Source organism: Aspergillus eucalypticola (assembly GCF_003184535.1).
Source record: "Aspergillus eucalypticola CBS 122712 chromosome Unknown BO83scaffold_4, whole genome shotgun sequence".
In the NCBI taxonomy this organism is placed as follows: Eukaryota; Fungi; Ascomycota; class Eurotiomycetes; order Eurotiales; family Aspergillaceae; genus Aspergillus; species Aspergillus eucalypticola.
In genome coordinates, this window is record NW_020290278.1 from 239,458 (window position 1) to 259,967 (window position 20,510).

Genomic DNA, 20,510 nt, shown 5'->3' on the forward strand with positions numbered 1-20,510 from the left:
TTACTATTTGTACTGCCGAGTTGACTTTATTCGATAGGTGGACGGCCTCTGCTTTCTATGGCTGCAGTGTAAAATCATGGTCATGCCGACCTTTCAGATAGTCATAGTTCTCATCCACCCACTCAACGCACGGTACCAAATGGCCCCAGTCCACCGTCCCTTGTAAGCTCCGAGGTAGTATGACCTTCAAGTCTGAACGGTACCACGCCGGGAAATGGATCGTCACGAGCATAACACGCGGGTCATCTGTGCGGTTCGGCATGCCTGCATGCCACAGCCGAAAGTCCCGAATAATGATAGCTCCCTTCGGTAGAGATGGCTGCACTGGGGGAGAAATCTTGCGGCGAGCCTCAACGATCTCCGGGATCACACCCGTGTCGTCACTGTCTCGAGGATCGGCGTCCCGGTGGCTACCAGGCCAGAGCTCGGTGGCGCCATTCTCCGGAGAGGTTGCCACCAGATTTACATTGATACACAGTCCAAACGGGATCTTGGGAAAGTCAAAGTGCACGTCGACATGCACCGGTTGCCGGTCCTCGGCTTTGAAGGCCGTGTTGGCGCTATAGAAACGTAGGTGTGGGCTTGGCCCTAGCATGCATTCGGTGATAGCAGTTGCCCAGGGGTTTGCAATGACATCCTCAAACATGTAGTTCGGGTCGACGACTGGCTCTTGCTGGATATTTCCTGTGCGGGTGCCAAAGTTGCGGTGGGTTTGCGGGTTGGCATATAGAGTCTTGGCCTCAGGGACCATGCGCTCGTTCAGTTTATCGAGATGGGCAGGGTCAACGCCGTTGGTGATAACACAAACGCCATCTCGATGAAGGCCTTCAAGAGCCGCTTGGAGGTTATGAGAAGAGACCTTCTTGGTAGCGCGTTCCTCGTCCGAAAGTGTAATTTGAACCAGCTGCGGTATTACCATGGTGGCGTTTTCAATTGAAATCGTAATAAGAAAACTAGAAAAAGACCGGGGACCAGACTATAACATTCACTGCACTGCTCCCAGGAGCGAGAGGGGTCACCTATATAGTTTGCAGAGCAAAGATACATTTGGATAACCGCACTGATAAGCAACTCCTCCCGACTAAAGTGATACGCCTTCCCAGTTGGGGATGGCCGGTGGTGGCGGCAGGTGACCCGACCAATCGCTGGCCTGAGGTTTACCGTCGGCTGCTTGGACCTTCCTCTCTTCTTTCATCCTTCTTCATCCTGATAGTCAGGAGGACTCCAGTTGGCACTTGGCTCGTTATCTGCCGTGCTGCTGCTGCTCCTCACAGGTCTTGGACCCTGCAGGTCTGTGAAGTCAAGATATAGCAAACCGATAAATAAAGGCAAGACTCAACTATAAAGTAGGGGCTTGCGTCCAGAAGGTGTGTGATTGACTTTCTAAGCGAAATATTGCCCTTTGCTACCTTTATTGTATCATTTAATCTAACCAGTCATGTCTTTAGAGGGGAATAGAAAGAAGTCGGGGGTTCCGGATGAAATCGTCAAACAATTACCTAGTAACGTTGAAGAGACTGGGACTGAACGAACCAATGATGCAGAAAAATCCCTGGCCCATACCAGATTCGAGCACAGTCTCGGGTTCTGGAAGGCGTGCCAATTCTACCGTCCAGCCCTGCTATGGTCTTGCTTCGTCAACTTAGCAGTCATTCTGTGTGGCTTTGATGGCGCCTTGATTGGAAGTCTGGTGGGGCTGACCCCGTTTGTTCGCACATATGGCAGATTGGTGGACGGGCAATATGCGGTTGCTCCCTCTTGGCTGTCTGCCTTCAATTATGCATCATACGTGGGCAGTGTGCCTGGGTCGCTGGTGGCAGGCATTGCCTACGACAAATACGGCCCGCGCATGACCCTCGCTGCAGCTTCACTCGGCTCGATCGGGTCCATCTTCTTTCAGTTCTTCAGCGAAGGCCCAGCTCTTCTCTTCGTTGGCGAGCTACTTAACGGATTTATTACAGGTGTCTACCCTGTCCTCGCTAATGCCTATGTTAGTGAAGTTGCTCCCGTTGCAGCTCGCGGTGTCCTCGCTGCCGTCATAAACCTGTCCTATGTCATTGGTCAACTAGTGGCTTCGGGACTACTCAAGGGAACAAGCACAATGGATAACAAGTGGGCTTATAAGATCCCGTTCGCTTCACAATGGGCTCTGCCTGTCTTCATCCTTTCGCTCATATACTTCTGTCCGACTCCTCCTTACTGGCTCTGCAAGAAGGGTCGACCAGAGCAAGCGCGAAAATCTATCCAGCGTTTGACGACATCCGAACTTGACGTGGACGCATACCTCGCTCATATCCAAGAGACTCTCCGCTTAGAAGAGAGCTCCAGGAACAAGGCTAGCATTCTCGACTGCTTTCGCGGTACAAATCTACGGCGCACTATTATCTCCTGTCAGGCTTTCAATATTCAAGCCCTCTGTGGTAATATTTTGTTCATAAATTATGCCGTTTACTTTTTCGAGAATGCTGGTCTAGATACGTCTGATGCCTTCTCAATGAATGTGGGGCTGACATGCATGGGCTTCGTTGGGACACTAGCCTCCTACGTTCTCATCTCATACGCCGGTCGGCGCACCATCTACCTTTGGGGCTCTACCGTGATCGCCTTGCTCCTACTTCTCGTCGGGATTCTGGCCGTTGTGCCCCAGCACAATTCGGGACCTGTGTGGGCCATGTCCGCCCTTATGGTGATATGCAACCTCGTCTACGACATGTCGGTGGGACCACTGTGCTTCACCGTCATGTCCGAGGTGTCCGCCGTTAACCTGAGAGGTGTCACTATAGCCCTGTCCAACGTCACTGTGGTGATATGGTCTGTTATATTTGCTGTCGCCATTCCCTATGCAATGGACACTACTGGTGCCAATTGGGGCGGCAAGCTGGGATTCCTATTTGCTGGCATCGGAGTTTTGGATACACTATGGTGCTACTTCTTCCTGCCAGAGACAAAAGGTCGAACATTTGAGGAGCTGGATTTCATGTTCCAGCAGAAGCTACCCACGCGTCAGTTTAGAAAGTACCAGTTTACAGAGACACAGCAAGTAGCACCAGAGGCTTAACTTGTTTGACAATATAAGCTAATAAGATACAATCAGAAGGCAAGCTTTCCTCTGAGATATGTGGAGATTAGATTTCAGTGAGAAGGTGGAAAGGCTATTTCACTTTTGGTTCTGTGGTTAAATGGCCAGCTTTAGTGAAGTACTTATAGTTGAGTTAATTCTCTGATATAGTAACTGTTGTCTTATTCTATCAGACGCAGCTTTGGGAGTGTTAGTATAGTTCTTGGCTTATGTAATTTTACTTTTCCGCTCATTCAACAAGCGGGTCCCATAGCTCAGTTGGTTAGAGCGTGACGCTAATAACGTCAAAGTCGAGGGTTCGAGCCCCTCTGGGACCATCTCTTTTTGCATTTTTTTTCTAATTCTCTTCTTGAATGGGTTGCACGGCAGAGTGATGTGCTCCCATGGAGTCAGCAGAAATATTCGCTGCCCCTGCGGTTTGCGTGGATGAGACGGCCAAATACTCATTATCATTGATAAGGTATATCTTCAAAAGGTGCCGAACACTCATCACCCCTATCCTACTCTAGCCCTGGGGTGGAAGACCAAGGCCTAATATTTCATTACCTTTTACCGGCCGTCTAAAGCTGGGCTGGCTGCTCGATTTGGTAGGTCATGCAATTGACGGAGATTTACATGGTCGGGTTGCAGCATCGTAGAACTATTTATGCCACCATCCCGTTAATAAAGTCTAGTCTTAAGTCGCCAACCACATGAGTTTCATACACAACCGACCGGGGAGCCAGATACATGCAACACTCACTGTCCTGATATCCTCGCGCTGAGTAGAATTACTAATATATATATATATATGCCTTGATGGCGCATAAGGACCGGATGATATCCGTCGTGGGCAAAATTTGTAATTACCGTCGACTCGATGTAGACTTTCAGGACACACTAGTAGTTGGTATGGTCCGGTTTCGCAGAACGCATGTACGCCAGAAAGGTCAAGCCAATTTTGAATTATACTCCATTGGCGCGTCAGCTGATTGAATGGAATAGATAGTGAGTGTGTGGTAGGTAAAAAAGCAAAAAAAAGATGGTCCCAGAGGGGCTCGAACCCTCGACTTTGACGTTATTAGCGTCACGCTCTAACCAACTGAGCTATGGGACCCGCTTGTTGAAAAGAGCTGTTCAAAATGGTTATATAGTGCAAACACAAAGTGGGTCACTGTTCTTGGCTCTTCGATGGTGTCAATAGCACGTCCAGATTGTATCAAATATATTGAGCACGCTGGCTCCAGCATCTTACTTCTGGGGATCTGAAACTTTGGGAGGTTTGTTTTTTATCAACTACATCTTATAGTAGGACTAGCCCTACTCTGGCTTACGTGTTGAGTTAGCAGATACCATTACTTCTACTAGTTCCTAGAGAATTGAGATCGGTCCATCCTGACATAAATATATATATTCAGTTTCGCCAAGTTCAAAACACAGCCATCTGCCAGTAGTTCTTGTTTCTCTAGTAATAATACCATAGCATTAGTACCAGTACCACTACCACTGTACTAGTTCGTTATCCTACTATGGAAATTGAACCACTATCTCGTTCAGTACGAGTGGTAGTGTTACTACACAGCATGAGTAGATAAGTACTACTACTACCTATAAAAGTATCTTTGATCACCTTTCCTCCGCGGACTATTCTTATTTCGTTTTCTAAATGCTTTATATCCAGCAGTATTAACGAAATATCTGCCTTCCCATTTCCCTCTTCCTCTCCTTCCCTTAGCGTCACATCGGGCGACGTACAATGTAACATTGAAATCATTGATATTAGTACTACCGGTATTTAGAGTATATATACTACCTCAATAGAATGATTTCCACAAGGTTAGTTTATCTCGTGGATTTGGTAAAATCTATTCACCTCTTGGATTTTTTCCCTCCCCCCCCCCCCCCAAGTACCTTTGTCAACCCAAGAATAATATTAATTCCTCATCAGATTGGATTAGCTTGGTTCTCTTCTGGTCCCCGCCACCGAATAGGCTCCCGCACTGTCTGACTACTGTCGAGAGAAGTGCCAATACAGCTCGCATGAATTGCTCGATTTCATGATTGTCTATTGCAAATTGGTAATTCAGCTTCATGAACTCCTGTGCAGTTATCTCTGGATATAATTGGATTGGTGTTAGCTTTGCATCTTCAGATGAACGACTGCCGAAGCTGGACTTCCACGCATGGTGACGAGGAGCGCAACTGGCCCAGTAGTGAGTGCCAGCCACGGTACTCCCCCCACCACCTCAATCCACTTCCTCACGTGGAAGGGAAGTGATGGATTTTGGGCATAAATCAGGCTTTTTCGTTCAAGATATTGCCGTTCCGGATCGACGAGAAGCTGGCGAACCTTCGCTTTCGCCTCATCGATAGAGCTGTTCTCAGTCCGACGGACCACTTCCACCACATTAGTGAGCCGAGTTCCGCTCTTCATAGACTCATGGTACTCCCGATCGAAGCTCCAGTAATCATTGGTTCAGATGATTGCTTTGTCAATAGGTTCCATAACGGGCTCGATGAGTTTTTTATCGTCATCCGACAGACGCATGGCCATGCCAAATTCCACCATCGGCCAGAATGCCCTGAGGTAATCAAAACTAAGCTCGTCAAGTAGGTCAAAATTGCCAGTCTCTCGGGAGCCACCTCGGGATAAGCAGAAGCGCCTATATTCCCCAGCTCACTGGTGGATATCAGTGCTTTCTCAGCCAGGCCGTCATGCAGAGCATGGTCCCAGTCCTGAAGAGCTCTTCTGGTAGCTGAATTTGCGACATCGTTCCGCTCGTTCCTGCGGATTAGTAAAGTGGTGAATGATGGTGTCTTCTTGATGGCCTCCACATCTATGGGTCGGGAATGTATCCAGCACTCCATCATCATGTTAAAGCTGCTGTGCAGGAGCGTGGCTGACTTTGGGGTAGCTTCGATAGCTTGCGGGTATAAATAGAAGTAGCAGTTTGGGAAATATGGGACTTGATGGTCTTCAATTCGCTACAAAGTCTGCATGAATCTGTGCAATGAGATATTCTAGTTGGTCGTAGCAACCTACAGTACTTGCAGTGATGCACGGTAGGAAGTCTCAGTAATGTTCATTCTATAGTATACAGGAATGATTTGTCGGATTAGAGATTATATGGTGGTTATGTCCATATTGGTCTAGGCCTATCAGGCTTGTACATCAACCAGTATCTTACAATGTGAGTCCCGATCATTCACAAGGGCCTGGAAACCTTTCTCCACGACTTCATCAAGCTTGATCTTCGAGGTAACCATCCTCTCGGGTTTCAATTGCCCTGAAACACGATTAGAAAAGTTAACCTGAACAACGAAGACATCGTAGGACTCACCATAACTAAGTGCTCGAATAACTTCTCGGAACGCACTCTCATCGTACAGTGCTGATCCCGTATAGTTGACTTCACTATACATCAACTCATTGACTCGGATGGCTGGTCGCTTCTCCCACACCGCAATGTTTACTATTGTTCCGTGCGTTCGACATGCTGCGATGGCTCCGTTCAAAGCCACCTCCACACCAGCCGTATCAAAAACAACATCGGCTCCCACGCCGTCGGTCAACTCGCGTACCTTTGTAGCGACGTCTACCTCTCGCGGATCCAGGATATGGTTTGCGCCGTAACTAGAAGCGAACCGCTTCCTATTCTCCGTCAACTCCGCAACAATGATGTTCTTTGCCCCCTGTAGTGCGAGCACCTGGATGATCCCAATACCGACAGGTCCGCCCCCGAGCACCAAGACGTTGTCATTTGGCTTGAATGGAGATATGTTCACGGCGTGCCAGGCTACTGCCAACGGTTCTACTAATGCTGCTGCTTCGAGGGATACGTTGTCGGGAATCGTATAGAAATGTTCTGCGGGTGCTACGATGTACTTCGCTAATCCACCACCGTAGCCTGCCAAGTTAATTAGTATGTAGGTCTGCATGCTTACTATAAGTTGTATGGATATGTACGTACCAGAAAGTCCGATGAAACCGATCTTCTCACAACAGTATTCATAACCCTGCTTGCATGGTGTGCATTCTCGATCGAATATGGTCGGTCGCACAACCGCTCGTTGTCCCGGAGAGATATGGGTCACTCCTTCTCCGACTTCTTCGACGATTCCGCTGAATTCGTGGCCGAGTGTTACTGGCAGGCTGGTTCCTGTGATTGCGTGTGGCTTTTCTGGAACTAGAACAGGGCCTCCGGAGTATTCGTGGATGTCTTTTGAGAGTAAGTTTGGGGAATCTCGATACAGATGTCGATCGCGAACTTACCACTTCCACAGATCCCAACGAATGATGGTCGCATCTATGAGTAGATTTGTTAGCGCATACATTGTAGTTGCTATGTGCCTGAAGCGCACCTTCACCTGCCCTTTGCCGCATCTGGGTTCTTCAATTTCCTCAACCCTGATGTCGCCGCGACCGTGAAAGCGCGCTGCCTTCATGACAGGCGTGGTTTTAAGGGTTGTTCGATAAGTGTTGACAGAGTCGGTTGCAGTGTTCAACATTTTTGCGGACGAATTCTGGTGTCCTCGACAATGGTGGAAATCTGTATATTATGTAGTTATTCGGTAGAGATATGATTATTAGTAATGTATAGCCTGAGGGAATCGAAAGCTTCAATTATCTTATATATGAGAGCTAAATGGTATAAAGTAGATAAGGGCGAACAGTATCCTAGACGTTTTTATGACGTTGATCATGATCACCGGAGATCATAGATCTATCGTACTATAAGCTGCTCGTCTGAATTAGGTTTGACAGATCATGATGTATGGAGTAACCGTCGAGTTTGATTGGTTCATTTGCATCTCGTTCCTTTGACAACCATTACAACATCCATGATGTTGCATTCTCCTGCGCGACGCCATGTTATTGGCCTGCGTATAAGAATAGTACTCCAGCTAGCAGCTTGTGATTTGCTGGAACTGAGTGGCGCTAATTCAGGTTCAAGTATTTGCTGAGAAGTGGCTCAACTGCAAGCGGCCAAGAATCAGAAGGGGGTGGCTTGAAATGGCGTCTGGGGAGTGAAGCTCGATTCTTCACTTTGTGGGGTGCTAGGCAGTGGCGTCATATATCCGGCATTCCGACACATGACACTGAGTAATATCCAGTCCCGCAGCTGTCACACGAAATGGGGCAACCAGGTCGTTTTATTATTAGTGTCCAGCACTTGACAGTCTAAAGAGATCAGCAGCACTGAGCGCAGGCTTCTAGAATAAAGGTAGCGGCAATTTTGAATGGTAGCGATGGGCAGCCGCCTTATCTGCTCCCGCTGCCACACTTTAGTCGCAAAGCTGCGTGAACCTGCGTAAGGCTCGAACGCGGGGATTCATCCCGACCAGTTAAGCTTCTTCTTCACGCTGTTGCTCAACAAATGCTCGCAAAATAGACTCCAGTCCTTCGTTACGGCGTGCAAGTAGCATCACATCTGCGACATTGACTGTTGAGCGCCCGGCATGCCTAAATAGGAAATGCCGAGTGTTAGCCCGGAACCAAGGTCAAGCATATCCTTATCCAGATCGCCCCTGGAAGGTCACGATCACATCAAAACAAGGTAACCAGGCCCTGCTAATTGGGACTTTAGGCTTAGGGATCTGGCTTACTTAGCAAATGACTCCAGATCCTGGCTGACCGTCTCTGTTCATCATCCTTAGTCAGCTACAGGTTACAGTGATCGATACATGACGAAAGCCACCATGCAATGAGTGAACGGCATTAAGAATCGTCTGCGAATTGGTGGTGTACACATTGAACCTACCGATTTGGGCCCAGACCATTTCAGTCAAAGCTCCGATGAACTGAGGGGTGGCGTTGACACCAAGCTTGATGGTCTCTTCATCCACGATCTTTCCAATCGATAACCAGAGAGCAGATTTCAAGCGCTGCAAGACGATTTGTTACTGTGTGCCATGTATGCTATGGATGATGTATACTTACCTCTTCAAGATTGACTTCTTCGTTCTGCTCCATTATATCTCGAGACTGTCGAAAAGCAAGAAGCTTTATGTGTGGTAAGATCGATAAAGAATGCGAAATAGGCCTTTGTCCGTGGCGACAGGATGGGATATATCGTTGATTGATCTAGCAGTCTTCGACGCGCGATGCTCGTGTCCTCTGCAGAAGACGCGTTGAGCGTACATACAAATCGAGATCAGTTGTGATTGGCTTCTCAGCCCCTCCCGGAGAATCCATAACTCCGAGCGCGGAATGACGCTAGACCCCGAACGACCCATTTCCACATTCGGAATTCTTCTCTACTGTCCATCAAGTTCCACGCCTGTTCACCGAACCAGGGACTTCTCCTTACTCTTATCGCGTCAGTCTGTCAGGCAAATAATTGCCTTGCAATTAGCTCACTATTTCCGCTCCACGAGCTGCCTCCTGGGCCTCCCAAACCCCACGACCAAGCTTCCCAACAAAACATCCACTATCTTCCGGCCAAAGCCGGCGACTTCCCCTCTACGCAACCCAGCAGCATTCGGACACACGGTCACTTCAGACCTGAAAACAAAACATATCTTCCAAAATGGCAACCCGCGATCCCGGCGAAGTTGCCGCTGACGCTCTCAACGACTTTTTCGGTCAACTCTACAGCTTCTTTGAGACCATCTTTACCCGATTCTTCGGAAACCTCTATGCCTCCTTCGCCGATGTGAGCATCAACCGCTGGACGAAGGTCATTCTGTCTGTGATTGGCTACCTTCTCGTCCGGCCATACATCGAGCGTTTCTTCAAGTTCATGCATGACCGAGACCGCAAGAAGCAGCTGGAGAAGGAAAAGGCCAAGAAGGATGGAAAGAAGGCGAAGATGTCAGCTAATGAGCTTCGTGGCGGCGCCGGAGCTGGTCGAGTCCTCGGAGAAGTGGAGAACACGGACGATGAGATTGAAGATGGAGAGGACTTCGCGACGGCGAGCGGCGTCCCTGAGTGGGGAAAGAACGCTCGGAAGAGACAGAAGAAGTACATGAAGAACCTGGAGAAGGAGGCTGAGAGCCGGACACACAATCTCTCTGAGGAACAGCTTATGGAGCTACTGGATTGGAGTGAGTCGGAGGATGACAAGGCCGCTGGTAAGAAGGAGTAGGTCGTGTCTTTTGACCATATTCTTTTCTCTGCCTTGTATTCGATAATATGATTTTGGATGGGAAACATATACTTTGGAGATTGTGGTCTTTCCGATGATGTACCATAAAGACCGGTGGTGTTATAATATATGTAATAAGATAAAGCATCAAGGTGGCCTTTCTGCGCTGCCTCTTAATTTATAACGCAGATATTATGGATCCTGAACGACTGTAGAGTTGTGGTGGGCTACGATAGAGTCAATGCTATTTTTCTGGACTGATCGAAATGCGTGACTTTTTTTTTTTAAAACAGTCTCGTGATAGACAAGAGCAAGTGTTAAATTAGGCTCCCCATCAGCGTCTTGGCCCACAACCCGAATACAATGGTTATGTCGAATAATGAATGCATAATCAACTTCTGGCAATTCCGTCTGGACAGATAATCATGGGAAATACATTTGTAAAGCCGGTAGGCGCGTCGATCAATGGGTCATTGATGTTAGAAGAAGCTGCTCTCGGCACACACATGATAACACCTGCCGATACAGCATCCGGTACGGTATCCGATACTGCCACCGATACACCTCCGATACATTTGAATAACACCCCGTTGGGTGAGATTCCTCATTTTTGTTTGAATGTGAGGGGGACCTAACCTTTGTATAATGAGAGTATTGAAAAGAAATAAGCCCGGAAATATGAATATGTATTTTCTATAAAGAATTGTAAACCAAAATGCAAAGCGAGGGCTTTCTCTATGCTGTTACGTCGGCGAATGTTCTGATTACGATGCTTCAGGCCATTGTTACTTCGCCAAGCAATCGCCTTACTACATAATAATCTCACTCTATTCCAATCATTCCAGAATATGTGTGAAGTAACTACAATTACAATGCTCCTAGGAATTCATCAATCCTTTCTAGGGACTACGAATGTTGAGAGAGGCGGTTCCTCTTCGCAACGGGCAGCGGTCACGCTCCCCCATCTGGGGGCGGTACGCCCCGCTTATCTGGGGTATTCAGCGGGACATACTGAAACAAAGTCGTCCGACTCGCTTGCAAGTTACAACACTCAGCATCTTCTGTCTGTATACAACAGATACACATTAGCTTAACTCAGCGATTTATACTTGTTCTCTATAGGCCTTGGCGACAGGGTACGCCGCGCTTCTATTTGCTTACTCAAATACAACATGGTACGTACATACCTGCTTCCACACAAAGTGGCAGCGTCGGTCTAACTTATGATTAGTCGCAGCAGTACAGAAAAAGAAGAAAGATCGCGCTCGCCTGTTTACCATGTCGTGCGCGAAAAATCCGCTGCGATGGCATTGAGCCCAGCTGTGGCTCATGCAAGCGACGGGAGACCTCGTGCTCTTATCCCGTGGAAAGTGTCAGGAAAGCTCAAGATAACCAGTAAGACCCTGCTGTGGATTGTGGACGAAGCTTCGGGCCAACTGTACTTGTCATTTTCAGGTATATACACCGGTTACACACCGTTGATCGAGCTGCGTCTGCAAGAGCCACCCACATTCCTGCGTCTGGAAGCCCACTTGCTTCAGTAGAACCTAGAATTGGACAGAGTACACCAGGTGGTGTCAGTCAACAAGGTAATATGAATAACGATACCGCTGACTCTCGGAGCATGCCTTTGCGAGCACACACAGAGGATGGTCCCACTGCTTTCCCTCAAAATGCCCTCATGAGCAATGACGGATACAATGCCTCTAATCTTAGAACAAGGCATGCCTCGGGCTTCCGGAGTTCTAGAGGAAGCCAAAGTCGAATCACCGCAATGGGCATAACACCCGACGGACCCTTCGGCTTGTCAGAGAGCGAGGACGAGTTCTTTGGTGATTCATCAGTCGCGTCTTTTCTTAAACAGATCAAAGAATCTGCAACAACAGAGCCTGAACGAGGAAGATCGACAGCATATCCGGTTCCGAGTGCGACTTTTGGCACACCGTCAATTCCAATACCACCAGTGGCTGATAATAGTCTGAGTGTCAAAGCCTACGATCTACCACCACGACAACTGGCGGACTATCTTTTAAATTTCTATTTCGATAAAATCCACAGTCTGTATCCATATGTTCATAAACCAAACTTTCTTCGCGCTTATAGGCGCTTATGGACGCCAGATACGGAAACAGACACAGAGACCATCTCGTCCGGACTGGGCTTAGGAGATGCCTACGTGCCCCCGGCACTGTTTCATTGCGCACTGAACATAATATTTGCTCTTGGATGTCACTTTTCTAAATTAGATCATACAGCGCGGCAAGCTACAGCGGAGGAGTTCTTTCAGCGTTCGCAGCGACTATTGAATGTGATGTCACTTGATAAAGGTGATTTAGCCCTAGTACAAACCTTACTATTGACGTCGCAATACTTGCAAGGAGGCGAATCTCCATCGAGATGCTGGAATATAATCGGTCTTGCTTGCAGAATCGCACAATCTCTCGGTATGCATTCTCTCAAGGCAGATAGGACTAGGACACCTGCCCAAATACAGATGAGAAGGCGCATCTGGCATGGATGTATAATGCTTGATTTGTGAGTGCATCAGATTAAAAACGTTCATATTACTGACAAAAACCCAAGGGCAAGTAGTATGATGCTGGGTCGTCCTCCCATGACTCATTCTTCCGCAGTACCTCTTCCAGAAGCTATCGATGATGCACTTCTCGATTCGACCACAGCAACCTGTCAATCGCCAGCGGGCACGCTTTCCAAAGCTGAATTCTATGTCAGAACTCTACAGTTATACAAGATACTCAGAAAGATACTATATGATGTCTATGAGCCTTGGGAGGACAGGTGGTCTCCTGATCAGTCAGAACGACCAAAGTCCGAGAATGAGTTAGCACAGACCTTGCTCAGTTTAGATGAGGAGCTTTTGGAATTTGAATCAAGTCTCCCAGCGGCTCTACAATGGCGTGATGCACAGCAGCCCGCTGGTGTGGCTGGACCATTCCGTCGTGAAAGCAGCCTGTTGAGGGGAAGGTGAGTACTGCTGCGAATCGTTTGATGATACGTCACTGACCCTTGCCCCAGATTTCTTCACCTGAGAATCTTGCTTCTTCGTCCTACGCTTGTCAAGTTCTGCCGTGACAATTTGCCACCGCGTCAAGCGGCCGGCTATCCTCGACCCCAACAAGTACCGTTGAAAAGCAGAATAGCCGTGGATTTCGGTATCAGCTGCTCGACGTCATGTATCGAGACTGCGATTGAGCTGTCGCATCTTATGAATGAAATTTCGACGACTGAACTGGCAAGTGTGTGGTGGTACAATGTTTTTTGTATGTGCCCCCCATGAGGAGTACGAAGCGGCGGCCGCTGAATTAAATCACTAGATGCTTTTACGGCTGGCGTTGTTCTTATACTGGCACAGGCATCCCCTGCTATGAAGTCTAGATTTTCTCAACCAGTCTTGGGCAATGCTTGGAAGAGCTGCTGTGACTGCTTGGAAAACATGGACCTGTACAGCAACACCGCCAGAAACTGCGCCACCAACCTGCGGAAGACCCTATCTCAAGTGCTAGGCGGCCAATGGCATGAAAATAGTGTGCATATTGAGAAAACTGAGCCTCAAACTACAGACCGACACATGGGCGATGATGTAAATTTATCTACAGCACCGAATATCTTCGGTCTCGATGGATCAGAGGTTGGGGATGGTTCCAGCCAAGGCGCTCTAGATACTCAATTCTCTGAGGCATTGGACTCTCTCTGGAGTGGAGATGATGTGAATAATTCTCTGATGGAGATGCTATGGGATGACCTTTGGTTGGCAGCGCCATCATTCTTCTGATATTCGCCAGATCATGATGAAACTCAGCCTATTGAAATGTGAATAGAAAATAGCAAAGAAGAGAGAGCCACCTGGCCAACATACAGGACTTCCTAGGAACTCGACATTTACCTCCTAGATTATTATTATAATGGAAAACAATCTTTTCCCATCTGCCAGGGAATCACTTGTCGGATAAACCATGGAACATGGTCTAGAGCTATCAAGTTACATGACCCTTCATTTAGAAAACGCCGATCTCAAGGCGATCTTGCATAAACTCCGCACATGGCCTTGTCATGTGTGAGGGGTTTGAGAACGCTTTCCTGTGCAACACTTAGCTGACTTTATACACTGCTATAAGAAACTGTATAGTCAAGTGTCCGAGTTTAAAGTAATCTACTCTGCCATGAGCGCATTGCTTATAATCATTGACGTCCCTTTTCCTCTTGTCAACATACTACTGAAACATTTGCGGCGTTCATGACTGAGACCAGAAAAGTAGACGTGTTCATTAGTGGTGGCGGGCCTACTGGCTTGCTTACTCCGTATGCACTTGCTGGACAGGGTGTGGACGCCTTACTCGTTGGTAGGGACTTTCTTACTTTCTTCCCTCAATGAATCCCCCCAAGAGGCTAAACTTCACTGATTGCTCGGCACAGAGCAACATGATAAAGCTCAACAAGCCATGTACGGTCGCGCAACAACTCTCCATCCGCGCACGCTTGAGTTGCTAGACCAATTGGGCGTATTAGACGACCTGAACCAAATCGGTTATGTGGCCCGCGATAGTGTGGCTTATAGGGTATGCAACGCAAGTTGACGAGGCGAGCAGCGTTCGAGAATATTTTGCTAGCTCCATTACCACCCACTGAAGAATCATGGATATGTTGCTAGGCCTCTCAAGTTTCATTGCAGATTTGTGGCATAGAGTCGTCACTGATTTGGCTGCTATTTCAATGACATATTTTCACATGTTTCTGACACGAGTATAAGCTATTATCTGAATGGTGCAGGAAAATGTCGAACAGGTGTAATCCCCGTTAAACCTGGTCTAACACGACAATGATATAGTTTGGTTTCGGGTGCTGTATGGTAATATTACCGAAGCCGAAACATACCACTATGAGCCACCTCAAGTGGAACCTTTTAGTTCCAAGCTTGATTCTCAGCACCAAATGAGGTTCCTGATGTTTGGGATTTGTACCATGCATCGTTGCACTACTAGGAATACACTACCTTGTGCCGTGGTATGAAGCTGAGAACCCCGCAGATCCTCGACCCGCCCCCGCAACCAAACAGTGGCAGGCCGGTGAAAGATGACCTCTACCCGGTTAACGTCCTTCTAGTGCTTATCAGTGCCACTGGCTCCCATGTTATTTAATCGACCTCTTCTTCCTCTATCTCTCTATATAATTTCCCAAGACTCAACTAGGTCAATTTATCACCGACCAACTCACCAATATGGGCCTGCTCAGCGACTTAACTCGACTTGATTCAACACATCATGAACCCGTCTCATACTTTCTGCCATATATTGCCTTCTTATCACTCTTCTCCCTAATCATTTACGTTCTATACATCCGCTTCTACAGCTCATTAGCTAAAGTCCCTGGCCCCTTCTGGGCCAGTCTTTCGCGATGGTGGCTGGTATTCTTCTCAGACAAAGGCAATATGCATCGATTGTATCCCCGTCTTCATGAAAAGTATGGCAAATTGGTTCGCGTTGGACCAAACGAAGTTAGTGTGGCAGACCTGGATGCCATCCAGACGATTTATGGTATGGCCGCTTTTCACCTGATATTGTTTCGTCAAAGCGCTGATGCTTCAGCGTGTAGGGGCTGGAAACAGATTCGCAAAGAGTGATTGGTACAGTGAGTATACTCACCCTCTCAATGACGCTGATGTACAATTTGGCTGAGATATTACAAAGGCGTTTGGCAAGGTCGTCGTAAATTCGATCTCTTTGCAGAACGAAGTGAGATTATCCATGGTGCTCAGCGACGACTCGTCAACAACATCTACTCGATGAGTAGTCTCAAGGACTTTGAGCATGGCGTGGATGCAGTCGTCGAACGACTCATGCAGTGTCTACACCGGCAAGGGCCTGACGCAACTGTTGATATGGGGAAGTGGGTGCAGCTGTTCGCTTTTGGTAATTTTTCCCAAAGATCTTCAATCCATGTTACGTCCTTCTAATAAACTCAACCCAGATGTCATTGGAGAAATCACATTTTCCAAATCATTTGGTTTCCTCGAGAACGGCACAGACGGTGGCGCATTCAGTCAGATTGAGAACGCACTGCGCTCGGCTTCCTGGGTAGGCCAAGTACCCTGGGTTTACTGGCTGCATGATTACATGACGCCTATCATTGGAAGTCGTTTGGGTATCGCAGCGCGCCATGGTACGATTCGACAGATTGCAGCTCGTGAGATCATGGCCCGTAGGGAGGGGAAGCATGTCGAAGAGGCTAAAGAAGAGCAAGACATCTTATCCAAGCTCTTTGACGTGCAGAAGAAGAAAGGAAATCAGCTGTCAGATGATGATGTGCTCTCAATGGCTACGTCGAATGTTTTCGCGGGCTCTGATACCACGGCTATCTCGATCAGATCGATCATTTATCATTTGCTGAGGACGCCAGCTTGCCTCAAGAAGCTCAGGGATGAAATTGAAGAGCGGAAACGTCAAAGGAAATTCTCGGACCCGGTTACGCTGGACCAGGCGAATGACATGCCGTATCTTCAGGCGTGCATGTGGGAGGGGTTGAGACTGCACCCGGCTGTTGGGATGACTCTGCCTCGTGTTGTTCCTAAGGGGGGTATTGTGATTGATGGGTGCTTTCTGCCTGAGGGGGTAAGATGACTCCAGTTTCCATGGCTTGTTGATGTTGAATGCTCAATGAAGGACTGTGAACTAATACAGGATGAAATAATAGACAACCGTGGGCGTCAACCCCTGGGTCGTCCATCGCGACTCCAGTATATTCGGCGACGATGTTGAAGCATTTCGCCCTGAAAGATGGCTAGGAGAGAAGACAGGCGATATGAGTGAGTTCATACCTCCACATTATGTTATTATTCAGCTAATCGGTTCCCTCCTAATATTAGGACGATACTTCTTCGCTTTCGGCGGTGGTTCCCGACTCTGCATTGGAAAGAGTACGTCTACCTTCACCATCATGTATGGAGATATCTATAGCTAACATCTATCACAGACATAAGCTGGATGGAAATGAGCAAGGTAATGGCCACTCAATCTATTGAGACCACTCTCTACAATATCAACTAACCGCGCAATAGATGATCCCAACCCTCCTCAACCGCTTCGACATCCAACTCGCGAACCCAGATGAACCATGGAAGGAAACATGTTGGTACGTATACTACCATCCACGCCCACAACTCGTATCAAAAACATTATCATATCAGCTAAGTCAATACTAACAACTATCACAGGTGGTTCGTCAAGCAAGAAGGTCTCCTCGTCAAACTCTCACCCCGCAAATCATAAACCCCTACCTCCTCACCAACCATGTCCCAACGTTACCCCCAACTCATCATCAAACTGTACATACAACCCACCAAGACAAATCAATGATGACTATCCCTCCACTCCCCCGCCCTAAAAACCCAATCCCTGACCAACGCCCCAAACACCCCCCTCTCACTCGCATCAACCGGCAACCCATGCGTCCCGCGATCCAGCACCGCAAACGTCGCCCTCGGATACTTCTCCAACAGACCCAGACAATCCCTATACCCCACGCTCTCATCCTGCCTCCCACAAACCACCAGCGTTGGGGCCATCAACTTCTTCCCATCCCCATCCCCAACCCCATCCCCAAGTACCTCCTCACTCAACCGATACCTCCCCACATCCCCTCTTATCAAATCCAAAACCCCCTTATCAGCCCCCTTCTCCGCAGGAACATACACCTCCCGATACTTCCTCACTAACTCCCCCACATACCCCTCCGTCTGCACCAGCACTTTACCCCCGTTATCAATACCGAGAAGCGTCCTATCCTCATCATCAAGCCCATCCATGAGTTTGTCATTCTTAATAAGTGGTTCGACCCTATCAACATCCCGTACCCGATCCTCCGGCTCAACCAACGGCACCCTGAGAAGTAACCCATCTATCTGAGTCATGTACTTCTGAGCGATTGCACGCGCGAGATACGCCCCGCAGGAGGATCCGATCAACATGAAGCGAGCATCTCCTAGAGTCGTGTCGATGAAGTGCACGAGGTGGTGGTACATGTCGTCGAGGGAGGTGATGTTTCTTGCTGGCGTGGAGGCCGTTCCTGGGAGGGCGATGTAGACTCGGCGCAGATTGGAGTTGGGAATGTTGGTGAAGATGGGCTCGAAATCGTGCATTTCTGATTCGGGTGTCATTTCCCACCCTGGGATTATTAGGATCGGGTGGCCGGTGGGTGGGCCGTGGGTTTGCGTGGGGAGGGGGGTCATTCTTGGTTTCTGGTTTCGGGTTTTGGTTTTGGTTTTGGTTTTGGTGGTGGGATGGGTTGGGTTTGGGTATAGTAAGTACTATGTGAGGGATGGATGGTTGGAGATGTGCAGGGTTCAATCTAGGAGGGTTGTATCTGGGAGGGGATGGATGGTTGGGAGTCATAGATTAGATTTGTGATGGATTTGTCAGATCACGCCAGATCATTCATTTAGCTTGGTGGATTGGCTAGTTTAGTTTACGGCTGGGAGTGACTAGTGGATTTGAAGGTGTCAGGGTCAGGGTCAGATACGAGGGTGGGATCCAAGCTAGTTGATAGGTAGTTAATCAATATATTGCGCTGAGGAAGGACTTCAGTATGTAGTGATGGTGTTGTGGTCGTCATGTATATATAAATGAGATAATAGCTGAAAGGGACTTGAATGCGTGCAGATCCTGGACAGGCTTGGCAAGCGGAAGAGTCATGGTCATGAACTCTATGATTCTTTGTAGAAATCTCGTTGCCACAACTGGAAAAAGTACTTCATTCGAACAATACCGGAGGCCGTACTAGTCGATCATTGCGAGTGCTCCTTCAACCACTTGTACACCACAGAAAAGTCCTTCCCACGGTGTTCCTCCTCAACAGCATTATACACCTTCTGAGCAGTATCTGCCAGCGCCAGAGGTGTTTGCGACTCCTCCGCAGCAGTAATCGCCAGTCGAAGATCCTTGTTCATAAGACTCACTCCAAACCCTCCCTCGTAACCACGAGATGCCGGTGCCGTCTCAACCACACCAGGTACGGGGTTGTTCACTTCCATGGGCCAGCACCGGCCAGTCGACGAATTGACAAGCTCCGTCAAAGCCTTGGGGTCCAATCCCCATCGCATGCCAAGGTTCATTGCTTCCGCGGTCGCGATGTTGTTGATCGCCAGGATGTAATTGTTCGCCAGTTTGCCTGAAACACCGGCCCCCGGGGCGCCCATGTGCCAGGCCTTCTTCCCCATCATGAGTAGCACGGATCGCACACGATCAAGCAACTGACCAGTCTGCGAAGTGGCACCGAACATGAAGCACAATGTGCCGGCACGCGCACCCACCACACCACCCGATACAGGGGCATCGACGAAGCGCCCTTGGGATGTGGTTTGTATAGCGTTTGCGATTTCCTTTGATGACGCAGGATCGATTGTTGATGTATCGATGAAAAGTCGCTCTTCTTCTAGCGTGGGAAGATCACCGTCTCGTAGAATAGAGTGATAAACATCCTTGACATGCTGCGGCCCTGGAAGGCTGGTGATAATCACGGACTGGACAGTTCATCAGCAAACAAACCCAATTAAATGCGGGGTTCTCGTGAATGGATATAGCACCCCCAAGTATGTAGCCTTAAAGTAGCAAACAATGTCCGATCGCAAAGCCACGTAAGGTCTCGCATCGAGCGGTGACATACCCCCGAATAGGAACGATCAACTTACCGACTTTTCCGCAAGTTCTCTCGCGGTCTGAGCCACCAGAACCTCCGAAGCGCCGTCAGCAGCGCCGCTGCTCCTAGCGATTTCTTTCGCTTCCTTCACAAATCTAGACATGTTCTCTTCATTCACGTCTCGAATAATTAAGGTATCCGTCTCAGGAATCTTAGCGCGCAGGTTCTTAGCCATGTTGTAGCCTGTGGTAGACAAAGACATTGTCAATGTCAATTAGACAATGCCATTGAAAGATGTTAAAGGCTTTCCCGACTGCGAATACCTACCCATTTGGCCCAGTCCAATAAATCCCCATGTAGCATCCCGTTGGGCAGAAGTCGAGAACGTGCGACCAGACAGATGGTAGTGTTGCGTGAGACGGCATGTCGAGGGTGCTGCTTTGAATAAGGCACCCCTTCCACTGCGAAGGGGCAGAGCACGCGAGAAACTCATTTCAAAAGATGTATTACACGATAATGGGAGAGGCCACTCAAGGTATAACAGAGAGAGTAGTGCTAGGAAGAGATAGTATTGGTAGAAGGAAAAAGCGTAGTGATCTGGGGGAGCGAGCAGCCGTAAGTTGGAGAACAACCGAGCACCCCTCGGCCCAGTGGAGTGCTGGAAAGGTGGAACTCCGCTGCTTTCCGAGGCTTTCCATTCTTCAAAGTACCTCAAG

General features: G+C 48.4%; 9 protein-coding genes and 2 non-coding genes across 11 annotated transcripts; 5 read left to right on the top strand and 6 right to left on the bottom strand.

Annotated features, from left to right (window-relative positions):
- Positions 1-14: 14 nt before the first annotated feature.
- BO83DRAFT_375253 (phytanoyl-CoA dioxygenase family protein) lies at positions 15-1,049 on the bottom strand. Its single transcript, XM_025530412.1, has one exon. The coding sequence runs from the start codon at positions 917-919 to the stop codon at positions 56-58; it is 864 nt and encodes a 287-aa protein (XP_025391467.1). The 5' UTR covers positions 920-1,049; the 3' UTR covers positions 15-55.
- A 389-nt stretch (positions 1,050-1,438) lies between these two features.
- Positions 1,439-3,058, top strand: BO83DRAFT_354024 (MFS alpha-glucoside transporter; the record flags this gene model as incomplete). Its single annotated transcript, XM_025529080.1, has 1 exon — positions 1,439-3,058. The coding sequence occupies one exon, from the start codon at positions 1,439-1,441 to the stop codon at positions 3,056-3,058; it is 1,620 nt and encodes a 539-aa protein (XP_025391468.1).
- A 264-nt stretch (positions 3,059-3,322) lies between these two features.
- BO83DRAFT_t73 lies at positions 3,323-3,396 on the top strand. Its single transcript has one exon. It is a non-coding gene; the product is annotated as a tRNA-Ile (tRNA).
- A 705-nt stretch (positions 3,397-4,101) lies between these two features.
- Positions 4,102-4,175, bottom strand: BO83DRAFT_t79. The gene has a single exon. It is a non-coding gene; the product is annotated as a tRNA-Ile (tRNA).
- Positions 4,176-6,217: 2,042 nt separating this feature from the next.
- On the bottom strand, positions 6,218-7,567 carry BO83DRAFT_305688 (uncharacterized protein; the record flags this gene model as incomplete). Its single annotated transcript, XM_025527271.1, has 5 exons — positions 6,218-6,345; positions 6,400-6,966; positions 7,030-7,278; positions 7,332-7,365; positions 7,421-7,567. 5 exons carry the CDS (start codon positions 7,565-7,567, stop codon positions 6,218-6,220), a joined length of 1,125 nt encoding a protein of 374 aa, XP_025391469.1.
- A 418-nt stretch (positions 7,568-7,985) lies between these two features.
- On the bottom strand, positions 7,986-9,310 carry BO83DRAFT_169038 (CENP-S family protein). Its single transcript, XM_025526371.1, has 4 exons — positions 9,000-9,310; positions 8,821-8,944; positions 8,666-8,699; positions 7,986-8,522 (listed from the first exon to the last, which is right to left on the bottom strand). The coding sequence occupies exons 1-4, from the start codon at positions 9,030-9,032 to the stop codon at positions 8,405-8,407; spliced, it is 309 nt and encodes a 102-aa protein (XP_025391470.1). The 5' UTR covers positions 9,033-9,310; the 3' UTR covers positions 7,986-8,404.
- On the top strand, positions 9,106-10,315 carry BO83DRAFT_375255 (uncharacterized protein). The gene has a single exon (XM_025530413.1). The coding sequence runs from the start codon at positions 9,589-9,591 to the stop codon at positions 10,144-10,146; it is 558 nt and encodes a 185-aa protein (XP_025391471.1). The 5' UTR covers positions 9,106-9,588; the 3' UTR covers positions 10,147-10,315.
- A 256-nt stretch (positions 10,316-10,571) lies between these two features.
- BO83DRAFT_414348 (fungal specific transcription factor domain-containing protein) lies at positions 10,572-13,939 on the top strand (the record flags this gene model as incomplete). Its single annotated transcript, XM_025534558.1, has 8 exons — positions 10,572-10,740; positions 11,029-11,120; positions 11,269-11,321; positions 11,378-11,601; positions 11,634-12,681; positions 12,730-13,131; positions 13,183-13,427; positions 13,482-13,939. The coding sequence occupies 8 exons, from the start codon at positions 10,572-10,574 to the stop codon at positions 13,937-13,939; spliced, it is 2,691 nt and encodes an 896-aa protein (XP_025391472.1).
- A 1,394-nt stretch (positions 13,940-15,333) lies between these two features.
- Positions 15,334-17,429, top strand: BO83DRAFT_405675 (cytochrome P450; the record flags this gene model as incomplete). Its single annotated transcript, XM_025533826.1, has 9 exons — positions 15,334-15,698; positions 15,757-15,792; positions 15,852-16,073; positions 16,132-16,772; positions 16,855-16,966; positions 17,027-17,077; positions 17,134-17,159; positions 17,219-17,292; positions 17,375-17,429. Exons 1-9 carry the CDS (start codon positions 15,383-15,385, stop codon positions 17,427-17,429), a joined length of 1,533 nt encoding a protein of 510 aa, XP_025391473.1. The 5' UTR covers positions 15,334-15,382.
- Positions 17,105-18,665, bottom strand: BO83DRAFT_457433 (alpha/beta fold hydrolase). Its single transcript, XM_025537100.1, has one exon. It carries the CDS (start codon positions 18,386-18,388, stop codon positions 17,510-17,512), a length of 879 nt encoding a protein of 292 aa, XP_025391474.1. The 5' UTR covers positions 18,389-18,665; the 3' UTR covers positions 17,105-17,509.
- A 43-nt stretch (positions 18,666-18,708) lies between these two features.
- On the bottom strand, positions 18,709-20,330 carry BO83DRAFT_375257 (3-hydroxyisobutyrate dehydrogenase). The gene is made up of 3 exons (XM_025530414.1): positions 20,122-20,330; positions 19,847-20,037; positions 18,709-19,678 (listed from the first exon to the last, which is right to left on the bottom strand). Exons 1-3 carry the CDS (start codon positions 20,123-20,125, stop codon positions 18,944-18,946), a joined length of 930 nt encoding a protein of 309 aa, XP_025391475.1. The 5' UTR covers positions 20,126-20,330; the 3' UTR covers positions 18,709-18,943.
- Positions 20,331-20,510: the final 180 nt, after the last annotated feature.